This window comes from Charadrius vociferus, unplaced genomic scaffold (genome assembly GCF_000708025.1).
Source record: "Charadrius vociferus isolate BGI_N301 unplaced genomic scaffold, ASM70802v2 scaffold429, whole genome shotgun sequence".
NCBI lineage: Eukaryota > Metazoa > Chordata > Aves > Charadriiformes > Charadriidae > Charadrius > Charadrius vociferus.
In genome coordinates this window covers 1,262,867-1,289,541 of record NW_009650250.1, presented here as the reverse complement: position 1 = coordinate 1,289,541, position 26,675 = coordinate 1,262,867, and the positions used below count along the sequence as shown (strand labels likewise).

The 26,675-nt window shown below is 38.9% G+C and overlaps 1 protein-coding gene across 1 annotated transcript in view; it reads left to right on the top strand.

Annotated features, from left to right (window-relative positions):
* Nucleotides 1–26,675, top strand: part of GRID1 (glutamate receptor, ionotropic, delta 1) — a 540,147-nt gene that overhangs the window by 203,978 nt on the left and 309,494 nt on the right. The window contains 1 exon segment of the mRNA XM_009893055.1: nt 12,083–12,367. Coding sequence (XP_009891357.1) covers nt 12,083–12,367 — 285 coding nt within the window.

The window sequence follows — 26,675 nt, the reverse complement described above, 5'->3', positions numbered from 1 at the left end:
ATATAATTACGCCAATTTTTAAACAACTTTGAATAATATAAGATTAAAGAAATATTCTGCATCTGTGCTGGTATGAGGTAAGCCTGGTTATGCATAGTGTTAATATCTGATTATCCACAGAGATGGAGGTTGAGACAGTTAAAAAAAAAAAAAAATTAAATGTGCATCCAAAATGGGAGCAACTGTCAAGAGGTCAGGTCCCATTTAAGCATCAAAAGAAGCAGCCTGGTCTTCAAGCAGCCTCTGGGTAAGAGGTGCATAAATGTTGAGGCTTTTCGAAAATCTGGCCTCAGGTTCACAGTGGGAACTATCAGGTGTTAAACACGTTTGAACAACCGGCTAATTTCATATATTCAGAGGAGAACTCTTGAAAATTTGTGGGGTTTGATGTTTTTCCCTGATTTGATTCACGCAGAGCTGAAGGGGAGAGAAAAATTCAGAGTAATACTCCAATAATTTAGAGTAGCTTTATTAGGTGTTTAAAAAGTTGTGTGGTGTCTGAAGTTACTCTAAGGCAACTGTTAAAAGGAAAACTGGAGAATGCGGATTTGCAGTATTTTAATGCCACCTCTTTTGTGGGACTGGATGGTCCTGGGGATTTGAGATCTGTAAGCAAAGTGGTTTCCGTGTAAGGAATACTGGTGCTGAGTGAGGACAGGATCTTTTTCCTTAGTACTGAGCAAAAATAATTTTGGCATTCATTATGTGTTTCATGGCTGAGGAGAGAAGAAAGTGTTCCTTTTAAAGTTGATTTTAGAAAATGAAATAGCAGCTTTAGACTGTTGCTAGGCTTGGGGTATTTGCATAATCCTTGAATGCAATTGTAAGTATGTGATACATTGCAGAGAACTTTCAATAGATCAACCCCTAAAACTTGTCAATAAATATATGCTATAAATATGTACTGAGTCACAGCTAGATTCTTAAACACTACAAGACTTTCAGCATTTGGCATAAATAAATGAACGTTGTTTGGATAAGTTAGCTCCTTCATCATGAGCGTGCTTCCCCGGCTATGTGAATTGATTTCTGGTGTCTCGTCTGCCTCATGTAATATTGCTGTCCACTTCGCTGGTGGAAGTAACAGAAGTAACATCCCAGAGAGGATGATAAGGGTAAGTTTGAGGGCTATGCATTTCTTGAGCTGGTTGTTGGAGTATGGAACTTGGTTTCCCTGCGTAAGGCAACGGTGTGAATTTACCTTGAGTCTCGTAACATTTAGCCTTCTCATAATGCAGCAGCCCTTGATGGTATTATATATACCTAGAGGCTCCCTTCGAAGTCTCCTGCTTAATGTTTAGGTCGGAGGACATAGAATGCTGCTTTGGAGTGATGTTTGCAGTTGTTTGATTTTGTTGTTTTCAAGCAGGCGTTTTACGGAGGCACGGTGGCAGATTGGTTGCGGAAAAGAGATTGTGTGTCGACGGTGTTTTGGTTTGCTTAAAACTTCTAGGTGAGTAGGAGTGTGCAGTGAGCGGCACGTGCTGCTGATGTGCTGGGGAAACAACAGAATAGAGAAATCTTTTGTACTTTGGAAGCCATGTCGTGATGCTTAGACTGGTGTTCATCCCTCCTTTCAGCATAAGGCATGATATGAAGGAGAACAATTTAAGGGAGGGGAAGGCCCCCCAAAATTGAAGTTTCTATTGGCACTTTTTGTGCATATGTATCATTGCTGCTAATTAGTCAGGCAAGTAGGGCTAACATGTTCCTTGCTTGTCAATACTGCTCAGAATTCAAATGAGTTTTTTGGTACCGAAGAACTGGGAGGTTTTATCAGCTTGTCTAGAGTTGCTACGTTTGACTGCTTTTTGTAAATGGCAGGAGAATGTTTTCCTTTTGTGCATGCCAGAACTGAGCCTGAGCCACGCTGACGTTAAAATAGTACTCAGCGTGTACATGTAAAATAGTCCCAAAGGAGGCGGCAAAGTCAAGCATCCCTGCAGAATGCTAATGAAGGTGTAAAAAAAAATAAAATACTTTTGTCATTATGACTTGTAATGAAAGGCAGGTGAAAGAAGCAGAGGGCGAGAAAGTGCAGTTTATTCTGTGCTGAAGGGCAAAAGAAAACATAATTATGGAAGAACTTGCAAAGAATGGAAATCAAATTCAGAAAAGCTGTTGTTTATGTCCCTTGAATTATTGAGATGGTTTGCAGTTAATTCTACCTCAGAACTAGTGTTGAAGGGAGAAAAAAAATAATTCAAAGCTGGTTCAGTTCTACCTAGTGCCTTACAATTGCCATTGTGATTAATGCGTAGCTCTGTAAAACCATGCTCTGTTCAAAATTACCAGAAATGCTTATTCACATTTTTAAACATCATGCCAAGCTATGATTCTGGGAGAAAACCATTACTAATGGAATTAAATTTGTGGAGAAAACAGAAGTACAGTTATTCTGGAGAATTTCTGTACTGTCAAGGTACTACGTAGCTGCTTTAAGGATTTTTTTTTTTAATTATTGTTATTAATTCAGGAAAAATTAGAAAATGCTTAAATTCTATAATGTTTCACATCCTTAACTACTCACATTGCTAAACTGCTATCTAATTTTTTAGATTCTTTTTTTAATATACGTACATTATGCAATCTTTCCTGGTTTGGTCTTCCAAATCCACGTAAGTGCAAAGCCAATAGCAAAACTCGCTGTAAAGCAGATGATTAGCTATACAGCTATTTCTGCTCCCAGAGACTCTTACCTTCTTTGGAGGAGCTAGAGAGCAGTATCAGATCTGTCTTTGTGAAAACAAGGCCATCTTTTATCTGTCACCAGTGCTCTCAATTAATGCACTTTTATCAGTGGAGTGTGTCTTGTACTGATTTCATGGTGGGAGCTTTGCCATGCAAAATGAAGCTTGTTCAATGAAGATCAACCCAAAAACCTTACTTAGAAAACAACTGGTGTATTTGTTGACCACTTGATGGCATCACTCAGTTGTATGGAAACAAAACCGCTTTGCCAGTAGAGCAGTTTTACTTGTGTGCTTGGTGTAAGAGGACCTTTGTGGTTTATTTTAGACTATTAAAGACTGAAGAGAGCTATAATTATGCTCCCATAAATTAAACGGAAGCCACGAGTCCAATTGTGATAACTGTTTTCCTTCTCTATGCTATATTACTTACTGTTTTGAAATAACTTCTTTATCTGCATAACCACGAACAGAAGAGTGGTCTAGACTGTTCCTCTTCCTGCTTCTGGTTAACTTTTCAAGGATGGCAGCTAGCGGTTTAGTGGGTTGATTCTGACACAATGAATGTTGTCATGCACTGAAAAGCCTTTTTGATTTGCTTTTCCAGGGAAATTGCTTAAAACCTCCAATTGTTGCAGTCAACGTGCATTCTAGGAAAAGGGCTTATGCACTTTTGTGCGCTAACTGGAGGTCCTATAAAATAAGTGTTTTGCAGCCTTCATACCAACACTCGGTCACCTGTCTGTGTGTGCGCAAGGCAACAATAGCAGTTTACTGAAAGTGCTGAGCCAAGGGGGTAATGGAGAAAACAAGGCACAGTGACTATTATTTAGAGGTAAAGAACAGTTCTGGTAATGTCAGGGGAGCTCTGACAGTTTCTGCATGCTGAGAATTGGCCCACAAGACATCAGGCTGTAAAGTATACAGTTGAAACTAAGTTGAAGATCTAAATACTGCTTCTCCTATGCAGCCAGTGTCAACGAGCAGCAACGAGGCACCCCGCTAGCACTCTGAGCAGTGACGCGAAAGGAGATGGATCCAGCTTCTGACCCCAGAAGGAGTAAACAGGCAGTGTGGGCAAAGCAGCACAAGGACAGCGGTATCACCAGCATGCCTCTGTTCTGCGAGTAATGTTTCTGGAGGAAAAAAAATAGAAAAAATACATATAAAACCCCATTCCTTTTTTCCCCCATCCCCTATTTCTCCTCCTTGTTCAGCTTAGGCTGCTGAATGCTGACAAAACAATAAAAAGGCAGCCCAAGAATGGGCGGAGGATCTTTTCCTGAACTTTTTTCGGTAAATGTTTCAAGATCTCATGCTTTCCTTAGCTTTTTGAGGCGGTTTTAGATGCTGCTTTGTTAAGGATATTCTGATGTACTGACTACATGTCCACTCAAGTATACCCACTAATGTATGTACGTACTGATGTTCTTGAATGTACGTACTGGCTTTCTGGAATCTTTTCCTCATAAGTTGTGGCCTTCTGAAATAATCATCATTATATTAGAAAATGTAAGCGATGATGCGTACCTAATTTTTGGATCATGAAGTGCTTTGAGCTGGCCTGCTGAGAATTTTACCTAAGTTGGAGACTGAAGTGTCCAGCTATAGGACTTTAGCCATACAACTTAAGTTTTTCTAAAAGAAAAAAAGAAAATGCTTATCAACTGACTGGCCAGTCTTATTTCTGTTGCTAAGATTCAGTTGCTAAGAAAAAACACCTAAGATTCCCTTATCTTGTGTTTTTTAAGAAAAAAAGAGGTAGTGAAGGATGGAGAAAATTCAGCAAAAGGCTAAATGGTAATTATTCAGTTTTTTGAATATATTATCTAGCGTAATGGTTTTGTTTGGTAGTTACTAGGAGACTAAGTAGCAAAAAAATCCAACCTAAACCACCATGGAGGGCTCACAGTAATTCCACTGCTGGCAAATGCCAATTTTCCTTCATAGTTGCACTAAATGGAAAAATTCAAGCCTGCCACAGGTCAACAATGAGCTGCTCTCATTTTCATGGAGTTACTGGTAGTCTGTGCCTCACTGGCAGTGTGTCATCCATGTTTAGCTGCTAATGATCCTGCTACAGGTTGGCTTATGCATTTGTTAGCTTTGGCGCTGTAAGTCTGATTTTAGGGACCATGACCCCAGGTTTTATTGCTGTTGTTAATCACTTATTAAAGACCTTACATCATACATATTTACACAATGGAAAGCATTGGCATCTTGTCCAGAGATGCGCTGGCAATATGGTGCGTGTGAGATTTTTGAAGCTCTTTCTGAGCTTGTGAGCTGGCAGCAGGTGTGCTTGGCTTCCTGGAAACAGAGAGAGCCCTGCACCGATTTATTGTGAATTCTTCCCAATGTGGGTTTCATTGCTTCAAAAAAAGGAGAGATAAAGGGAAGTTTGTTTGATGTGAAACTCCAGAAAAGAGCAGTTTTGAGGAGGCAAACATTAGAGGTTGCTTTGTCTTTGTATTAGGCACATGGTTCTTTTGTTTTAAGTTTTTATTGTGTTTCTGTGCAGTCCAGCAAGAATGTTATCTATCTGACAAACTCCAGGCATGATCTGTCCTCTTTAGTTCTCAGACTGGTTATTTAATTATTTATTGCAAGAGTCTCTGCAGTATTCATCTGTAGTTGTATTTGTTTTTTGAAGGCCAGGCTAGTTCGAGATGCTCTCCAAGGCCCTTCTCACAATGCATTAGTATACATGGGGAATATTTTTGTGATTTGACTTTCTTATCTCTGGTGGAAGACTTGGCATCACATTTGGGCTCTGAATGCTAACAAGTGGGGGAACACAATTGCTGTCAGGAGCTATGGTGAGGCTATGTCAGAATTCCCTGTGAGTTCCAAAATAGTCACATCAAGGACTGCGGGACGTAAGAATGCCTGTGTCCTGGTCCCAGATGCAGAAGAAGAGCTGTTTAAATGAAAAGGGAGGAAATAGTTATTGTTCTCCAATGTTATATGCAAAATACATACACCTCTAAGTTGGGGTAGTTAGGAGTTCTGGTTGGTTTGATTTTTGCATCAAGCCACAATGGACTAATTGTGAAATCGCTTTCTTGTTTTAAGGTGCATTTTATTTTGATTGAAGGTCTGTGTAATGGTGTAAGAAATACTCATCTCTGCTACATATAGGGTGATACAGCAATAAAAGCACAACATAAAAGATTTTTGCTGTCTACATTTGTTATCTTTTCTCTGTATTAACAGTTATTCTATGACAAGTAACTATAGCTTTGTGTAGGGTTTTCAAAATAAAAATAATAAATTCTTACTTATTTGAAGAAACATAGTGTAAGTATAGAACATAAAGGTAAGTAAAAGCTCACAGAAATGGAACGAAGAAAAATATATTTATTGCTAAGTATCCAAAGGAACAACTGCATAGCATGACATTAGGTGCCAGTGATGCAAATTCATTATGAATTGCCTTCCTCAGTTAATGAAAGAAGCTGAAGAGTAAGCAAACATCATAAAATGTAAAGTAAGGAAAAAAGTGTTCTTTGGGGTTGAGTGAGTGCTTAGATGACTAATTTTGATGTTGTCCTTAATTCACCAGTAGTAGGAGTGAATCTTTGTATAGACAATATTTTTAATAGAAACATTTTCAGTGATACTAATAAGATTATTTCGTCTGCCTGATGGACTGGTTTTGCACAAAAGCATTTAAATTTTAAAGGCCTTTTGATCCTAAAGAGAATTGAAATGTAGTTAGCGAATAGTCTTTTGCCATTTTTCTGTGTGGCTGAATTAGCTGTAGGTTCGTGCCTCAACTTCATAGAAGTTTCTCACTTATTACAGCCAGAAGCATTTGGGTTTTGTTTAGATATATGTGAAAATGCTCCCTTCTCTGGTTTGTATTGTGTTGGTTTTAGCTGAAGGAATTGTATCGTCACCTTCTTGAGTTTGAATTATTGCTTGGTGGGCTGCCGTCCTTTTCCTTCTATCATCATCCTTTCTACCTCATCTCAGTGCTCCAGACAAACCTCCCGGAAGGACTTTTTCCATTTAATTAAAGAATACCACTGTGGATGCGTTTCCCACAGACTTTACACCTTGATTAAATATACAGCTTATCAGCTTTCTGAACTGATATATTTTTAGCTCCTAATTCTTCGCTCTTCTAGTGTTTCACCCAAAAACTTTTGTTATGTGTATCTGTTTATATATAAATTGGCTAATGAACCAAATTGCTGATTAAATTTTGTACACATGAATAATACAATAGCTAGTTCCTTGTGTGCTTATTTGTATATAGCACATGATATTCTGTATCTGTTTGCTAGACCAGTTGGTAGATTTCCTAACTATGCACTTTCAGCAGAATAAATTACAGGCCTTGATAATCTCATGGAATATTAGGATTTGGGTTCCTGAAATCGACACCACCCCTCACCCCCAATTTGCTATGTTCTCTGGAATCTGATGTTCTAATGATAAAATGATTTTTTTTCCCTACTGGTTTCAAAGATAAACAATGTGAAAAATTAGTTTTCTGCCAGATTGACTGAAACAATAGTATGAAGGCAAGCATGAACTCCCTCATCTCGTCTCAGCAGGATAGTAGCTTTGAAACCTAATTACAAACACTTAAGTGCCAACTTTGTTAATCATTTCATTGCAGAGTACTATACTAGAAATATCAGGTATATGCAGTGTAGCTGGTTTTCCATTCTCTTGCCACATCTGAAGTTCTGTTCCTTCATTTGAAAATCTTTCTGAGGAAAAAAAGCAGCAACCTCTCAATTTTCAAACAGTGAAATTTTTTAAAATGCAAATAATTTGTGATTAGGATGATTCTCCATTTGCAGTGCAGTAACGAGCTCCTAAGGGTTAGTCAAACTGAAAAAGAATAAAAAAAATCAAGTAAAACTAAAAAACAATTCAGAGAGGATTTATCAAATATGATCAGATGGTGTCCAAAGTGGGTAGGACCAGCTACAGTGATACACAGAAGTGAGAGACAGAAAGGCATTGAAGTTTGAAGAGGCAGTGTGAATGCCAGTAGGTGGATATATTGTTAGATCAGAAATTACAGTGGCAGCTGGTCTATTGATAATTGTGGAAACAAAGGAACAAGTTTCTACCCTTTTCTGAATAATAGAAAACCACTGAAAGGGAGACTGGAAGATGGTCATATTGTCATGTTGCCAGGAGCAAGATAACAGTTTCTCTTGGAGTATTTTGATTCCCTGCAGTTTGGAGAGAGAGGGATTTAATTACAGAGAGATCTGAGCTAAAGCTCTTAATGCAAATATCCCTATGAAGATTGTGCCAAATCAGGACTTTGCCATCTGCACCTGTCTTCAGAAATAGGATGGCAATACACAAGGCAATGGCGGAACAACAAGACCTTAAACATGACTGTAGCAAAGCAGAATCCTTGCATCATCTCAGGTGCTGTGAGTAGTCCCTCTGATTAAAAAGGTCATATGGATAAGGTGCAGTCTGAAAAATAATAGCTGCTCTTCCAGGCTTAAGCATGGTCTTAATTGGGATATGACTGAAGTTAGAGATGTAGGTTACAAATGAGAGAAATTTTCAGTGTGTATTGCTATGATGTAAGATTCAAGTTAGACAAATGGATGTTAGAAGATGCCCAAAATATATTAACCTATGTTACTTCTGCCGACTTCCTGACAGAGATGACACAGAGAAGCTAAATGGAAAACAACAAGGGAATAAAAAGAGAAGAGAGTAGAGAGTGTCTTGTGAAACTCTGTAATGGAAATGACAGTTCAAGATGTAAAACGCCAAGCAGATATGGAAAGGGAAGATTCTGAAAACAGACTTCAAAAGAATAGGTTAGGAGAGATGCTTTACTGAAACAACTAAAAACTGGATTAATCAATAGTTTGGGAAATAAGCTTGAGAGATGGTCCATTGATGGAGGCCAACACTGATGAACAGGTATCATGATGTAATTTAATCTACTGAAATAGGTGAATGCAAATTTATTCTTTAGGCGTGGTGGTGTTCATGTTTTCATTATGTTAAAGTGCACATTACATACTCTGTGGTTTTTAGGATGTTGGTATCTTCTTGAAATGAAGCCTGATGGCGATGAAGGCGTTCAGTACGGTAAACTAATAACTATTGCTATTCATATAGCAGTGAAATCTGGAGGCAGGATTGCTAAATGTTGTGTTTTTTGTGTCTTTTTATCTGTGGAACAAATACTTTAAAAGTATTATTTCTTGAAACTCATCTATGTAAATATTTCTACATGATAAATATGAAAGTATCATAACAATATGAACCTGTTATACCTACAACTGTAGTAAGTAAAGGTCACTAAAGGTCTCAGGATGTTTTCATTCCCCTTCCCCTTATGTTAATAGGTTGTCATGAACCAAGGCACTTCAAATCTCTGTATTTCAGCTTTAAGGAAAATCAAGATAAGGGTTATGAAATTCATGTGCAAAAATTGCAGGTTCTTTTTGAGTGCTCATGAAGTTGCAACTGACATACAGAATTAGTGGTTTACTTAGTCGCGTAGTCAGGAATGCTTCATTGTTGTTGAAAATCCATAGCTGGTATGAAGTAAAACAGAAAATTACACATCTGTTCTCATGTCACAAAGTTTTGTATGCAAGAAAGTACAGGCATATGGGGGGAAATCCTAAAAAAATGTCACCGGAGTTCTACTGGTATTGTGTAATCCTTGAACACTTGCTAAGTAATTTCGAGATATCTTAAGAGTTAATGAGTTTTTTTTTTTTTAATGAATTGGAGTCTGTTATGCAGTTGTTCCCCATTGTGCTACTCGTATATAAAGTAATACTTTTTTTATTTACGTGCTAAAAGCTTATTCTTGCCCTTCAGTGTAAAAAGTGTGGAGAGTTTGAACTTCTTGGAATCCATTGTATTTTTATATAGTGAAAGTCTTCTAATAGAAATATGATACGTTCTGTTTCACATTCTGTAATTTGACTAAAGAAAGCAATTCAGAAAATATGAAACCTTTTTTCCTTAGTCATTCCAGTTTTTCATTGCCTGCTGTACTATCGCAAAACAGAGAGGCAAGAGGAGATAACACTTACTGTGTAGCATATGCTTTCAGGCAGAACATAATCAATTGACAAAATATCAGAATGTAGAAGCGTATTGAGTAATTCTTCATTTTAGCCCATTGACCAAAACTGCAAAACTGCCTGAACCAAAACAGTCTTTGAGATATTTCAGCTGTGTTCGGTGGGCTGTGCTGGGAGATAAGGGGGCGCGTTTGCTGTGGTCTGTTGTATCTCTGGGCGCTTCGCTGCTAATAAGTGAGCAGCTTTTGATTGGTGTCAACCACTGAATGAAGTTCTCTCTTGTTACACAACTCGTGATCAGCTCTATATTCCACAAATAAGCGACTCTCTAAATGCAGCCTCCCATCAGAAAGGGCTTTGTTTTTCCTCTCCTTCTGTCTGCTTTGCAAGTAAATTGTTCCTTCTACAGACCCGTGTGGCTTGCTTCTCTCACCCTCGGTGACAGCAAAGCTCGCTGGTTGGTGATCTCTGCAGGGGTTTATAGCTCAGTTCTGCTGTTCTCTCCCTCTGTTCCCACTTCTCTGTTCCCTCCCCTACTGTGACTAAATAAATTACCTGTATGACATGTTCAGTTTTCTCTGGCAAGAAGCCTGGGAAATCAAATCTGTTCCCGAACCTGGGTCTCCCATTTGGCAAATGTAATGCCTCCCTGCTGTTAAATCAGGTCAGCTCTCAGGAAAAACAAAGAACAATTTCATATAACTATAATCAACACAGAGTAAATTTAGATAATGCAGCTGACATATGTTTATTGTAAAGACCATCAAGGAAATCATTTTAAAAGCACTTCATCTTTTTCTGTTGGATTAGGATACATGGTGAATATTCTGTGCATATAGAGTATCAAACATTTTCTTTCTGTTGTCTCATATCAAAGTGAAATATATTTATTTTGTCTGGTCTGAGAAGATATTTGGTGAAGCGGTTTTCTGGTTGCATTAGAAACAGTTTTGTGTATTTAATTACTGTGGCTTTATGTAATTAATATTAATTGATAATTAACTGTTAATTGCTCTTAATTATTCATAACCTGTCCAGTCCCTTTGACTTTTTGGCCTCTGAAAGTGGAGAAATACTTAAAAGTGTTTAGAGAAGGAAAAAAGGGGTCTGTCGTTTGTCCACCGTTAGCAAGCTTACGTGGGCTGCAGCTGGGCTGTGGAGCATCTCTGGTTGCCTCCTGTCTGGCTTTACGATGGTGGGCCTCTGTCCTTGGGGAAGCGGAGTGGCTGGTTTCCTTTGGGCAGGCTCTGCTTGTGCGGGTGGTTGCTTGGGGACTGGAACAGTTACTGAACTCATGAGTTTGTCCCCAGCCCTCCTCAAAGGAGGAGAAGGGTAGGAAGTGCCAAGCACCCCTGGGGGACCCTGAGGGCTGGTGCAGCACCTTCCCTATGAGGACTGGCTGTGCAGAGCCTCCCGGGGCAGACTTTGCTGCTGCTTGTTCAAGGGGGCTAGTAAAAGCAGGCATCAGTGGCTGCCTTAGTCTTACGTGGTCTTACCACCACCACTGATGAAATAGCTGCTGAGTGACAGCTGGGGGGCTTTGGCTGGAAAGGTTTTCCAGCCCTGGCAGAATATCGGGTTCTTACCTGGGGGAGTCCTGGGAAGGGGAGCCATGCGAGAGGCTGCCCGATGGCGTGAGCAGCGGAGCAAGGCTGCCCAGGGCTCTCCAGCCTGCATGGCCTGTGTTTCAAACTCACCTAACGCTTCATTCGCAAAAGCAGATGGGCTCAAATGTATACACTGTGTTTTTAAATGGTATGTGCTTTTCCAGATCTTTTAAAAGGCAGCTACAGTGTTATTAATAATTGTTTAGTTATTCACGAGTTGCCTTTGTTCTAATGAGTGCCTTTGTTGTTTCTTCATTGCTCTGAGACACACAGTGAATGTTTTTCATCAATTTAAAAATCCTTCTAAACCATTGTGTAAGACACATCCTTGAAACTGCAATTGCTCACTCTTGTCCAGTCTTCATCCAATGCGTACAACAAACATTAAGAGGTAAAAGAAATGAAGTGGGTTTTACAAGGCAGGAGTTAAGTTCCTGTTTCCACCAGGAATGACCTGACGCAAGGGTCATAATCTCCATCCGCATCCCCTCCTGTTTGAAGAAATGACAGTAGTAATGTTATCTGTCTTCAACTTTGTCTTGTCTGTACAGATTGCGGATACTGTCTCCTGCTGTAAAGGTACGGGACCTGTCTCTGAAAGGCTTCGGCTGATACCATGATAGAAATCATTTCAGCTCTGTTAATGGCAAGGGCAAAGCCTGTCTCATTTCCTTCTTAGCATACAGACTGGTCAAAGGAATTGTTGAGCTTGTTCTAACCCTGCTTTATTTCTTGTCTTCTCCAGCCTGTGACCTGATGACCCTGGGGATCTTAGCCTTAGTGACGTCCACGGGTTGTGCCTCGGCCAACGCCCTGCAGTCCCTGACGGATGCCATGCACATCCCACACCTTTTTGTCCAGCGCAACACGGGAGGCTCCCCACGCACAGCCTGCCACCTGAACCCCAGCCTGGAGGAGGAGGAGTACACGCTGGCTGCCCGGCCGCCAGTCCGCCTCAATGATGTTATGCTGAAACTGGTCACTGAGCTGCGGTGGCAGAAATTCATAGTGTTTTATGACAGTGATTATGGTAAGTAAAATGGAAGATTTCAGACGTTATTAAACTTATTTCTTTTCAGTGGGAAATGGAGAGGAAAATATAAAGGGAGGGATGGAATATAACTTGCCAGGTTCTTCATTGACAAAGGGGAAAGTGTTTTGAGTGGATGCAGGTCTTTGGTTTGAAGGAAAGGTTGCTGTGAAAACTAGTTCTCAGACAAGCAGTAAAGTTGCTTAGCAACACCTACCAAGACAGCCAAAGTTTGAATCATCTCACACTTTTTCAGTAAAATATTAATAAAGTGTTGACATTGATTGGCAGGGGTCATGTAGCTGTGCAAGGAAGTTCAACACGGCCTCTACCCATTCCCAGAAAACACTTTCTATCAAAGCTGAGTACTGTTCTCTTTAAAAATTGATTTTCACAATAACTATTACCGTTTCTTTTTTCACATGCTTCCTCACACTATTCTCTATTTGGACTAAATTTCACAGTGATATACTTCCTGGCATTAACCTGAAAGGTTGAGTTAGCATTTTCACTACATCTGATGCATTTCCTTCAGCAAAATTTTTACTTTGGGCTGAAACTTGAGGAAAATGAGTCTCTGCCCAGGCAAATTTAGTACCTTATGATGGGTGTAAAGAAGCAATGAAAAAATAAATCTCTTACTGTGCCAAGCTCTGAGTGAAAGGGAACTGTGTGCATAATTCCCCCCCCCCCCCCGCTCAACTGATAACAGTGCTTTTCTATATGTTGAACTTGTAGTATTTTCATCACTCTCAGGATATAGGATCTGTAATGGATATAGGAACTGTAATGGAGAAAATAAAGCTTCTATAGTATGTTTTAAAACTCTGCAAACACTTCTTGGTTTAAAATGTGATACGTATGCTTTTCTTGTGGTGATGTACTATGAACAGAATACAAAGAAAGAATCAAGGTTAAATTGCTGTTGGAAAAATAATCGAAAAATAATCTTGTGTGTATCTGTGCATATAGTTTAGATTTTATACAGTCTTCCATAATTGCAAAACAGATCTTTACTTGCATTATCTCTATATAATGACAGATTTTCAATGGTGAATCAGAGAGAAATTACATCTTTGGTTTTGAAGCTGGGCTACTCTTTGTTTAAAAAAAAACCAAACCAACCAACCAAAACAACAACCAAAAAAAAAACCCAACCAAAAAGGCTAATGTACGCATCCTGATTTTGAAGGAGTTCTGCAAGTCTTGTGTGCAGCTTTCTGTTCTGAGTTGTCAGAGGTGCCACTTGGTGTTTCTTCAACAGGCAGATTAAAGATGATGAGGGTGGTTTTAAGTGGGAGATCAACTGAGGCTGTAACATCCTTTTAATTGTATAGAGTTATTTTAAATATGAGAAGGCTGCCATGCTGTTTGTAGAGTTAATCCGTAGACTCAAAAATCTAGCAACCCAGCAAATAAACTGCCATGTAATTACTGTCCTATGTAATGCTTGACCAGTGGGTGCTTTGAAAGCAAAACCCACAATGTATGTGGCAGGTGTTCTTTTGGTGGCCTTCTGGTAGTGATGAGAAAGTTGCTATGTAGCAGAGGATTGGGCTTAAAAACTTAGAATTATTCTAGCAGTTATTTCAAATATTGGTAAAAAAAAAGTATCTTAAAAGGATATCTTACAAACATCCTTTTATAGTCACTCATGTTTTTCTTCTGCTGACTTGTAGCTTTAACCTTCCAAAACTGCTTGAGTCGGGTATTTCAACCTCTGTGAATCCTGGCTCTGGTAACACCCCAGATGCTCTACGTACAAACTGCAGTCATCTGTTTTCCCTGGTAGCAAACCTGGTTACTGAACTGTGGTATCACTTACTCCAGTAGTATATCTGTGTTTCCTTGCTTCTTTCTGCAAAGGGTTAAGATCTCAGTACCAAATCCTGAAACCCTTAATTCACAAGCTCTGTAAATTCAGTTATGATCAAATTTATCTTTTCCATTTATCACAAACTGACCTTCAGTCTGTACCGGTAAGACAGACACTAAAAAGGGGTGGAAAATTGCCACAGGCTTTCTGTTTCTTCCAGTGGAAAGTGTGTTGCGTACTGCAGCTGCCCATGTGCTGTTTCCTCTCCTCTTCCTCTTGGATGCGACAACCATCTTATATTAATTCCACTAGAAGGATTTTTTTTAATAAGAATTTTGTGGGAGGCGTTTCCGTAAAGAAGCCAACTGGCCCTTGCCAGCTCTGGACAGGCACTGGTGAATGGGGGATAAATAACCCAGTTCCCAGGCTATTGCATGCTGAGCTCAAGAACAGCAGCCTGGCTCCCAGGGCATGCCCTTTGCCCTCGTTAGTTAGCTTCAGCAGAGCCGTGCTTAGGCATCTCCGGCAACACTTCCCCACTCAACGTGCAGGAGTTGACTGATGACCATGAGGAGGGAGGTCACTTGAAGAACATGTGTGTATGATTACGGAGAGTTTCACGCACCGGGCTTTTGTGGTTTACTGTAATCAGTGGTCTTTCTCTACCTGCTCTCTAGAAGTTATACTATCCCCTTGAGTAATGTTTTAATTTGTCCATCTGCTGATGTCTAAAAACCAGCCAATCCCTTGGTGTCTTCCTTGTGGAAACGAGCAGGTTTTCTAAAGACAAAATAACATTACACAATTTAAAGAAGTCCCATGTTTATAGTAATGCTGTGCTATATTGGAGACAAAAATTATTTACCTCATGAATTACTTGTCCTTTATCAGATGTACATTTTGGGTTATAATTTCTGCACTGGCTAAGTTAAGGAAAAGTAACAGACTTGGCAATTAGAAATACAGAGTGTTCACTGAACAGCCTAACAGGCCCCTTAATATTGTTGTGCTTATGATAAAACATGCCTTGTTTTACACTGAAGCTATGGATAAAAATCTGTGACATAATACGGTCGTTTCCAGTAAAATGCCTTAAATTCCATAATAAGAAATCAAGACATTTGACAGGAAGGTGTGGAAGTTTTAAAGAAAAAGATTGCTAAATGGAAACGGTAAAAGCAAGGCACAAACTGTGTCGTTCCACCTAACCTGAAGGCAGCTCTTAGATTTTGTCACTTGTGGTGAAGGAATGGATAATAGCAAGAAATGGGTAATAGCTTGGTTCTGGAGAAGTGACCTTTCAAAGACCTCAGACTTTACAGTTGCAGCATTCAAACTCTTGATGATACATGTTCTCCTACTGAGCAGTACCAATGGGGGAAAGGTCAGTTGATACACATCCCTGCAGTTCTCCTGTATTTGTATAAGAAAAGGTAAGGGTTCATATAGACTCTGCATTGTCACGACTCAGCCCTTCTTTTTCCTCTTCTCTCATGTATGGTTTGTGCATCATTTCAGAAGGTGATGGAAATCTGCTCCCCGTTGATCATAATGGGAGCTTTCTACTGATGAGACTCCTGCTTGACATGAAAATGATGGCTAGGCACTATAGCGATTCTAGTAAACCATAGCTAAGGTGACAAGTCTCCTCTCTTGCTGCTGTGTGGAAGAACTGTTGGAGCTTAAGGCCAGAATGAGACAGTCTGGGCCCCCTCTCTGTCCCTGCTATTCTTTGGCATGTCAGCTTGAGAAGGCTTTCTAGCCCCTGTATTTCTTTCCTTTTTCATCTGTGAAACAGAAAGAAAAACTCTTCCCAGTATGACTGAACTGGTTTTTGAAACATCTTCAGAAATTCTTTAGGCAACAGAATTAAGTGGCACATTCAGGAATAAGGTAATTCCACTAAGTTCTCAAGGGACCAAGGTCATGTTAAATGCATTATTTTACTTTAAATGTATTTGTGAAAATCCTATGCTGCATCACGGTATTTTACATTAATTTTCTAGGGGAAACAAATATTTTGACCCTAAGTTTGTCAGTGGCTGTCAGACGGTGCTCTGTGGAACTAGGTCTACCCACTTGTTAAATAACCTGGAAAAGAAGTCAGATTTGTTGTGTTATCCTAGAAAGCTTCAGCTGCGCTGATGTGTTTTGAATTTTTTTCTCTCTACAGGAAAACCTTAATACTTCTGCATACATTGCATGAATGTGTAAAGGCCTGCTGGGAAGTTTAATATTTTATTTTGCAGACCTCCTGGATGTAGAAGTGTCAGTAATCAAATTTTCTGACATACAAGTTGGTACTGTGGCAAGTTTCATAAGGAATCTTTCCAAGCTCTAAAATGACTATAGGTTAAAAGCAGTGGGTGCTGTCCACAGTCAGATGAGGTTGGGTAATAAACGGTTGAAAGTGTGCTTCCAGAGTGAGCAAATAAAAAGATGTATGGGTAAAGGAAGGATTTGAGAAGGATTTTGGAAGCTGGATGTGAAAATGAAAACAATGAGGAATACCAAGCCATATTTCTGAAGAGAAATGTGAGTAATAGCTATGTTTCACTAGATTAATCTTACTGTTGAAAAACACTTTGTCGTTGTGGTTATATTAAGTCTCTCTGCTTTCCTACATGCATGCGCACATACCCGTATTACAAAATGTAAGACAAAACATTTTTTTTAATGACTCAATTTTGTCAAAGACAAGGGTATTAGACCAGCAAAAGGGAGCTGTAATATTTTATTCTTAATATTTGGTGTTAATAAGTGAGTGTAGTCTGGTTAAGAAAAGTGCTGTACAAAAGTTTTACAGAAGAAACTTTTGAAGAATTTTGAACCTTTCAAATCCATCTATGGAGCTGTGTTCCTACAGGGGAAAAAAAACCCAAACTCACAATTTATTAGTTTATAAATGATTTTCAAATTATTTTTTTTAAAGATTAGAGATTATTTTGTTTCGTTATGATCACTGATGCCACATTACTTTTGAATGCTTCCTGATGAATCTTGCTATGTAGAAAGAACTTGTTTTTCAGTGTGGTGAGCTTCCTGGGAAGCTTTGTTTCCCACAGCAATTACACAGTAGTTTTATTTGAGTCCTACCTGCCAATGGCCTCACCCTTGATTGGAATTTACAAGAATTATGCTATCAATAGTTTTACAACTAGCTATTGATCCTAGAACGGTCTCTCCTTTGTAGAGGTCCCTTTGTGCAGGCCACTACTCTTGCAATTATTTAATTTGCAAAGGAATATAGTAATGAAAATCAAGAAATGCATGCTTTCACACAATCCACGTGTAACACTGCAAATCAGTTGCGATGTGAAGTTTTGGCTGTCGCAACAAAAGCAGTCGAGCATTTGCACATAAGCTACTTTCATCTTAACCTGCTTTACTTTGTCCTTAAGATTTCTTTTATTCTTGTCAGTTACAGCAAAAGTTACAAAGATGCAGGAAGCAGGAAATCTCAGCTGCCAGACTTTGACATCACTAGTGCTGCCATATTTCTCTACAGGCTTTTCCACTGAGTGTGCCTTGTTTAATGCAAATACAGGGAATCTGGCATTTGAGAAGTGTTAAACCAACTGCACATGTGTGGTATGTGCCACTTCAGCAAATCTGGCACTACCAGAAAGTGTTACACTTTTTCTCCATGTGCTGTGTGGTTCACTTTACATGTTTTTTTCAGTTGGTCGGAGCATCCCGGCTGGAACAGTTGCACAGAAGTTTGAATTGGGATTGCTGTGTTTGAATAGTAAAATGTATAGACTTTTAAGCAGCCAGCCACCCACAGAGAAACACAACTTCTTTGTGGTCATCAATCTGCAACAGCAATGACTTGGGGAGGGAATCCTTGGATGTCTCTGCTGGTGCTGCTGTCTAAGATGATAAAGGGAGGAATAGATTGAGCCTCAGCACCTTTTCATCCAACAAGGAACAGAATCCTCTGAGCGTTTATTCTACACGAATTCTGCATCATCTAGTTATTAATGGATAACCAGGGATACTAGATGTCTAGACTCCAGACAAATGTAAAATCTTCAATGTCTACCTGGAAAAAATGAAGGCTTTCCTGTGAAAAGAGTGTGTCTTGTAACGTAATGCATAATCATCATTGCTGCTGCAGAGAATGCCAGGAAAGAAAGAATTCAGCCAAGTTCTCCAAGTCCAATAGGGAGTTTGTGATGCGAGGAAAAAAAACCTGACCTTTTCACTTTTACATTGAATTTGATCTGGAAGCTATTGAAGAAATGGCATTGTGTGTTTCCATATTTATCCTTGAATCACTTTTCTGACTGTAGCAGCACTTAAAGTAATTGGCCTACTTAAATTAAGCATGGATTTTTGTCATTTTTGATAGTATTTTTTTATTTAGTAATGCATCGCAGTATATAACACTAAATGTAATTAAAGAAAGTCAATTTCACTTCAAATTATTACTTATAAATTAATTTTAGTACTTTGATTTTTAAGGTATATGAGTAAGCGTGCTAATAGCAGAAGTAAGACTTCTCCCTCTCCATCCCCCCCACCTAATTCCTAGCAGGGTATGGGAACAGTGAACAGAGGTTGTTTCCCATAAAAGCTATTCAATAAAATACTTTTGGGACAATGCCTGATGTGATACACAAGTGATCTTAAAGTTATGGTAAAGCCTTTATTCTGAATAAGTGCTATCAAGGCCTACCTGGAAGATCAATGGTAGTAGAATTCGGTCAGAGATCTTTAGACAAACAGTTCGGGCAGTTTCAGGTAACTCGTCTTACTCGTAGATAAATTCAAGGCAAGTTAAGGAAATAATTTTGACCTTTCAAATAGTTTGAAAATGTTTTGCAAAAAGAGGATGCAAGTTCTTTTCAAAAATTAAAAAAGCTGCGGAGTGGCACTTTGAAAACAGAGGGCTTGCGCTCTTTGTTCAAAATAGTTATTTTTAAAATCAGTTTGTATTTTAAAAGACTTCAGAAGTATGTTTCTGGGGGGAAGCTCATGAAAAAATTAAATGAACGGCTTTATTAGAAGCAGTTTTCCACCAGTTTTTCACTCAGTCATCCAGTCAAAAGTGATTATTAATCTAGTCCTGAAGGCACTCATTGTGCATTCTTTACTGTCTCTTTTTCAACTCATTGTAACAGTCTCCGGGCTCAACTTTGCAGAAGCTAGTGGCTCTTGGTGACTCTGTTTTTTTCCCCTTTATATTCTGAAACAGAGAGATGTTTCATAATACAACGCACACTGTCTAAAGAAAGTGCAAAGTTCAGCAGCCTGGAACCGGAGGGTGCAAATTAATTCAGTTTGAACAGAGAGGTCTTTGAAAATTGTAGATGTCATCTGCAGAAGGTCCTACGTACTTGGACTTTCTTTCCCTGACTGATGGTAGTTTGAATCTCCTGATTTTTCAAGCCATGGCATAAGGCTAAACTGTTTGTTCAGGCATGTGCAAATGACAAGGAGAAATGCAAGGATGATTTAGTGTGCTTGAGCAGGGAATCTGAGGAACTAATTCCAGAAGGGAATCTCTTCCCATTTTTTAGGGAATGAATGTTTATACATCCATTTAGAAATTGTTTGATAAATGCAAAGCTGGAAATTGAACAGCAGAAGGATAGAAGTCTGTCCTGGAGGTTAGTAGGGCTTCAGGTGGTAACCTTATCATTCAGAGAAAATATATTCACATGTCTCAATATGCAGTTAACTTTGTGCAAGTTCCCAGTCTCTGTTGTCTTTCATGGAAAGTGATAGGGGAGATGGAGAGAATACGCGCGCGTGTATATATATATATATGCACACACATTTTTCATGCACCACTTCAAAGTGGTGTAGGAGTGTGTATTTACATACACATGTGTGAATGTTTGTATGTAAATGTATATATGAGTTCATATATGGAAGCAAGGGAATGTATTTCCTTTGCTCCCTTCTTGTCTTTGCCTTGTCCCTCCTAGTAATCTTTCTGGTACTGCTCTGGGCAGGACTTCCTTGGCTTCCTCCCTGGATGGAAATGGTTTTGTTTTTGTTTTACCCAGTTAAGACTTGGTGTGGCTTCCCATCACTGCTGTCTTCCATATTGGGACAGAAATCCCATTCTTTCTCCTTTTCACACTTATATTTAGATACAGTGTTTTATTTATGTATTTTTCTTAGGGCTAAGCTTTTTTGTGGGTTTGCTGGCTTTCTTCAGCACCCTTTCCCTAGGCTGGGGCTAGCGCTTTGGCTAGGACTGCTTGTTTTCTCTGCTGATTGATGATAAACAGTGGATGAAGGTACTCTGAACTTCTTGTTTCTCCTCTGCTAGTAAAGCATGGTGACTGAGTATAGTAAAGAAGAGATAACAGTATTAGTCATTGTCTTCATAGAAGGGCTTAATCTTGAGGACCACAATGAATGGAAAACTCCTGAAATCTTTTTAGAGGAGAAGTATGGTAGGGAATGGAACTTTTAGAGAGCCCTGAGGGTCAAAATGGTTTTCTACATGTTGTGTGCCTATCAACAACAAATATGTGATATTATCATTCCTGCACAGTATTCACGCATTTGTGATATATTTGTATATTTGTAAAGTGGTCGACTACTGCATTTGTGTTTATATAATGTAGCAAAATTATTAGACAGAACCAGCCTTTTGTGCAGCATCTGGGAACTGGAAAGATCTGATCCATGCAATCCAAGATTGCATTTAAAGGTAAAGCCACAATTATTTTTCTTTTTGTTTTTCTGAAAAGACAATTTAAGACTGTAAATAGTGTGTACTGCAGTGGTCTTTGTGGGATATTCATACTGTGAATTAAAACAAACACAAGGGCCATTCTCCTAGACCTTAAGGAAATGCAAGATAATATTTTAATTTGTAACAGCAAGCAGGAAAGCAAGATACTTTTCCTTAGTTGGGGAAAAAAAAAGAAAGAGCAATGACCAATTAAGGGTAAGCAAAGCTTGATTGATTATTTTTTTTCAGGTGGAGGTGAATGCAAAGATAAATTATGTAGTCTACCAAGGAGGTTATTAAATCAGGAAATGGTAGAAAAAGAAGCAATGTGACTTGCTGTCAGTAAAATACTCTTGGGATTCGTACTATGCAAGTTTCCATCTCGATGCTCCCTTTCTTCAGGAAGTAGTCAATGTGAAACTTCGGCGAATCCCTCAACCATGTGGATCTCAAAGCACTTGGAGTTGTCTGGCCTCAGAGCAGAACCCCGAGTTATACGCTTAGTCAATACGGGAGTGATCTGTGTTATGCGCTACCTTTATGACTTTACATTAAACTAGCCATTTAGTGAGGTTCTTTTATCATAGCATCTGAGCAATTTACAGTTTAATGCATCAACCTACAAGATAAGGTAGCTGTGGTTGTTCTGTTGCATAAAAATTGCGGAGACATGGGGCGTGTTGGACTGCTAGGATATTTGTGTGACTATAAACTAGGCATCTCGCTTTGATTTCAGTAAGGCTCTGAAACTTGTTTTTAATGTCTAGCTAGCTGTCCACAGCTACACAAGGTTCCCTTCCCAGCCGGAGGCGTGCAAAGGTGGCAGAGTTTTGCTCTTCTTTGAATTGTGCTGTTCAGGACTTTTGTGCCTTCTGCATTTATGTCCTGGTGTATTTAATGTTTAGATCTGTTGCTTTGGGAGTTATTTTAAGAGTTACTTCAATCATTTTAGAAGCAAATACATCATTAGACTGTGAAGAATTAAATAAAAAAGCGGAGGAAAAAAGGCTTTGCAATTTGGATTATTCAGAGTCAGAGCCCATTAGGAATGTAATCTGGATGTCTGAGTTCCATTGGAGAGTGGTTTAATATTCATCATGTTATTATAGCATTTGTTTAAATGGAAATAATGCATTATTTTTTGTGTACAAATTGAGTAAATAGGATTAGTCTCATTACTGGGGAACATTGAGTCCCTACAGAGATCCTTTTAATACTGGATATTTTTTTTCGTATCTCTCACTTTAGTAATCAAGACCCAAATAGGCTGTTTCTAACAAACTTATGGGACACTTGTGGAGTGCTTCAAGAAAGAGAGGAAAATTGAGTGGGGAGTTCCCTTGCAATAATTTCATTGATGATTCCCTGAGATGGGAGAGCTCTGAATGGAAACATAGCTACTGTGAGGCTATTTGGAGGCAGTAGTTTAGTTCATCATTGGAAGGCGTTACGAGGTCAGGAACTATTGACGGTCCCCATTTCCCAGCAGCCTGTCTCATCTATCAGTAAGAATCGAAGCCTAGGCTGGATAAATCTTTAGCTGTCTCATAGCAGACTTGGAAAGGAACTCAGGATAGTAATTCAGCTCTGGTATATATTATGGCTGACTTGAATTTCATTTCCAATGTGATCGTGATTTCCTCTGGTCTGCCTCTAGCTACTATTTGCTTATATGTCTTGCAAAATATCTTTGTGGTAAAGCACCTGTGTGGAGTGAGGAAAATAGAGAAACTATGCCATGGAAGAATGATCGTTATGTTTATACCAAAAAGACCCAGAAATATTCAGTCCCTGAAATACAAAATGCCTTCCTTGCATTACGGAACATAACCCAGAGATCTCATTTGTCCTAATGCAACTCCTCAGTGATTTTGAAAATCATTTTGCTTTGGCCCACTGATATTAATATTTGACATTGCCATTAACAGGAATTAAGATATACAGTGTCTTCCAAAAGCCATATTATAACATCAAAGGAACTTTGTTAAGAAAGGAATAATCCATTAACTAGAACCGACGCTTCTTTGGATTTACCTTTATCCTTCAAATGACAGAATCTTTACAGGAAGGAACTGTGTCTTCCACTTATTTTTGTAAGGCGGAATATGAATCCCCCTTGCTGTGGAAGAATAATTAAAGGTCAAATTCTGGCATTGTATTCATAAGTCAGCACAGCCTGAGCACCAGCACCTAGCTGGCTGCCCCACCAGGCACTTGTGGTGTAATAGAAATCTTGTTGGCTGAAGGAACAGCAGCGTGCTTTAATTTTGACTGAAGATCTTCCCTGTTGCTCTGCATTAAGGATGGAAGTATATATAAGCTCATCAAATTTTAAAATAAATAAATAAAAAAAAAGGTGTGGACTGCAGACATTTGGCTCCAAATGACAGTTCTGGTGCCCAAGGTGGATTCTCTCTGCCCTTAGCAAGCAATATTTGGTGATATACTTTGTCCCTGCTGTACAAAGTAGTATCTGTGGGAGCCTTTGTGATGGTTTGTATCTTTTATTCTCTCCCATCTTGTGCAGTCACCTAAGTCTGGACAAGCTGTAATTAAGCGAAACAGTATATTACAGTATTAAAAGAGGGAAAACAAGGGGAGCGTTGCACTGGGCAGGGTGGGAGGCAAAGAAAGGGGGGACATTTTAAATGTTGGATTATTGGCTAATTAATGGGGTTGACTGAGTACTGATGACACACGTATTTATTCTTTCTCAAAATCCTACTTGCACCAATGGACAGGAACAAAATTACAAAACGTGGTAACAGAAGGGGTTGGAACCCCAGAAACAAGTGAGTTTGGCAAGTACAGAACCCTCATGAACTGTCCACATTACAGATGTAATGGTAGCAATGTTACTAGGTGACAGAAGTGTTTTTTGGTGGAATCTCAGACCGTCCTCTTCCCTCCTGAGCAAATAGTGATGCCCCTTTTATCACCGCTCTCCCTTTCTTCAGTACTTCTGTGCTTCTTGTACATCTCTGTACACAGAACAGATGCGGACGCTGTACTTTTAGGCTTTTCCATGGTATCCAGCAATACTCTTTCTGTTTGGATTACTATAATTTAGCCAGTTCACTTTGGATCTGGTTTAGTAGTTCCTGCTGTGCAACAGTAACAGACCTAAAATTAGCTAATTAGCAATAACAGAAATCTTGAATGTTTTCAGTTTTTTCAGAGAATAGTAAGACATTTGGGGACTCTTCAGACAGTTGCATCAGAAAATCATTTGATGGTTTATAATATGATGTGATTGAAAAAAAAATCTTATTAAATTTAAGTGGCAAGCGTTGGAAACTACAAATTCAGTGAGATTTGGCTGCTTCCCTTTGGGGGCTTAGTTTATGTAGTGATGGTGGTAGAGGGCTTAAATTCACTGACTCGGCAACTTCATTGCAGTACGTTTAAAAAAATACAGTGTAAAAGTTAACTAAAAACTTCATTTTAAGGGGGAAGGAGAGAAGGAAGATTGTTTTGTAGACAGAGTTCTATTTTCTTGTTTAAGTTAAAGAATCTGGATTGGGTTGAGTTAAGTAATAAAGAATAAAGATGAAAACTTTATTATCTTCATTTTCAGTGAAAGGACAGGTACACAATTCTCTATGCAAGAACTGAGGTACCAGTGTAAATTTAAATGAGTGAAAATTTAAATGAGTGAATGGTCTCCTTGAAATCCAGATATGAGTAATCACAGGAAGGTAATGGGAGAAATTATAGCCTATCTAAAATATGCAGAATGACTCCTGAGTTTGAATCCTGCAGCAGAAAGGTCTGCCTGATGCGAGGAAACACCTGCATTGAGGTACTTTTAAGCAACAGAGCCTGACACCATCCATGCCAGGAGGCCCATGAAACAGTATCGGCTCCCATCCTGTGAAATGCGTGCGTGTGCCAAGTGCTCTGTCTTTAGACTCAATAGAGGGACTGTAAAGGCTAAATATAACCTCGAATTGAAACATATATAGCTATTTGCAGAATGGGCTGTCTACATGTATGCAAGGACTGAATTGTTCAGTTTGTGTTGAATTTTACTTGGTTCCTGAAAAATACAGCTTCTATGATTATGCTCTGCACGTGTGAGATGATCTGTCTGCTTGTGTCCTGAATAATTTTGATATTCTTGATCAATTTCAAACCCATCTAATAAGGCAGAGGCCTCGGGCCGTTTCTATACATTTTGAATAAATAGGTGGTCAATACAAGGAAGTGGTCCAAATTCCTGATGTGCAAGAGGTTGCTGTGTGAACTCAATGGCAAACTATGAGACAGCAAAGAATCAGCCCAACAGCAGCAGGTGCTCCCTTAGGTTTGGCAAACAGGAATCCCAAAAGACAAAGGTCTTAGAGAAGATTCAAGGGTGGTAAAAGTCTTAATCAGACATTGTTAAACATGAGGTAATCCAACCATCAAACACAAAATCACAGGACTCATGACTGCCATTGCTCAGGAAAGGGTTTGTTGCTAGAGTTCCAGTGTTTAATCCCTTTTGTGCGTTAATTAACCTTCTGTGTTTTATCTTCCTCATGTCAAGAAGACTCGTTATTAGAATGAATAATGGATTGGGGTGGAGTAAACAGTCTCTAAAATGGTTTTTAAAAACCTTAGTCTACAGTATTCCCTGTGCTTTCTTAGGATCTGCCAAAAAAAAAAAAATAATAGAATTTTGCCATGGCTAACACAACATCTACCTTTCTCTTGTGCAAATTTTAAATTTCTCTGAAGGTGGCCTTTTCCTTTGCTTGGGACTTCATGAAATTTATTCTTCTGTGCACTGTGGCCATTAATCACTTTACAGTAAAACTGGACAAATTTGAGACCCTTCTGCTGCAGAAGGGCTGGCAGTGCCACCCGAGGGAAAGGAAAATCCTTACAAAACTAATAGTCATCTGGGGCAGGGGAGAGTATTTGAGAAGCTCTGACCCGCTGCAGGAGAGGAGTGCATTTTCATCGCGGGCTTTTAATATTAATGTAGGAAGAAAGATTACCCTTGCTATCTAGCAAAACAATAGCTAATTAGATCTTTGTTTCTTAATAATGATGAAAGCTTAAGTGTTAGAACATCAGGAGAACCATCTGGGGATTCTGAATGACTGTTTAGAAAAGAAAAAGCTTAGTTGAATTTCCTCTTCTTTGTGGTCATTGCTGTTTTTCAAATACTGCTCCAGCAGAATCTATAGGGACATTTTTTTGTCATGGAAAATTAGAAATTAGAAGGTAAGAATACCTATGGCTTTTATGTGTAAATGTAAGTCATTTTGGAGATTTTTAGATCAATGTGCTCCTGAATGCTCTTATTTATATTACCCACCTAACTGGAAAACATATCCTTTGGTTGAAATGCTGCTATGAGGAATTGATACTGATTTGAGTATTCTCTTTAGCAAAACATGCTAAAAAAAATTAGCAGCCAAATATTTTTTTTTGCCTTAATAATAATTTAAAGACTGGAACTTGGCAAGCAAAAGCAGACCTGTTGGGGATATATGCAAATAGCTTTGTTTCGCATATGTCTTGGGTGGGAGGTTTGCTGCTTTTTATTTAGCTAATTCTTTATGTACTAAAGAGATCTTTTGTTAGGGGAAAATAACCTTTCCTTTTTTTTTTTTTTGAGGAAAAAGGAAAGACTGATAATGATCTGAAAGAAGGATTTTAAACATTTAGTGTTTGTTGTTAATTACTGTGGTAATTGTATAGAAATGGCAATGTGTGATGTTAATTCCTAGTTTGTTTATTTGAGACATGTAAATGCATCCACAAGCAAGTTTTTTGTTAGAAAATCTTGTGTAGGTTATAGC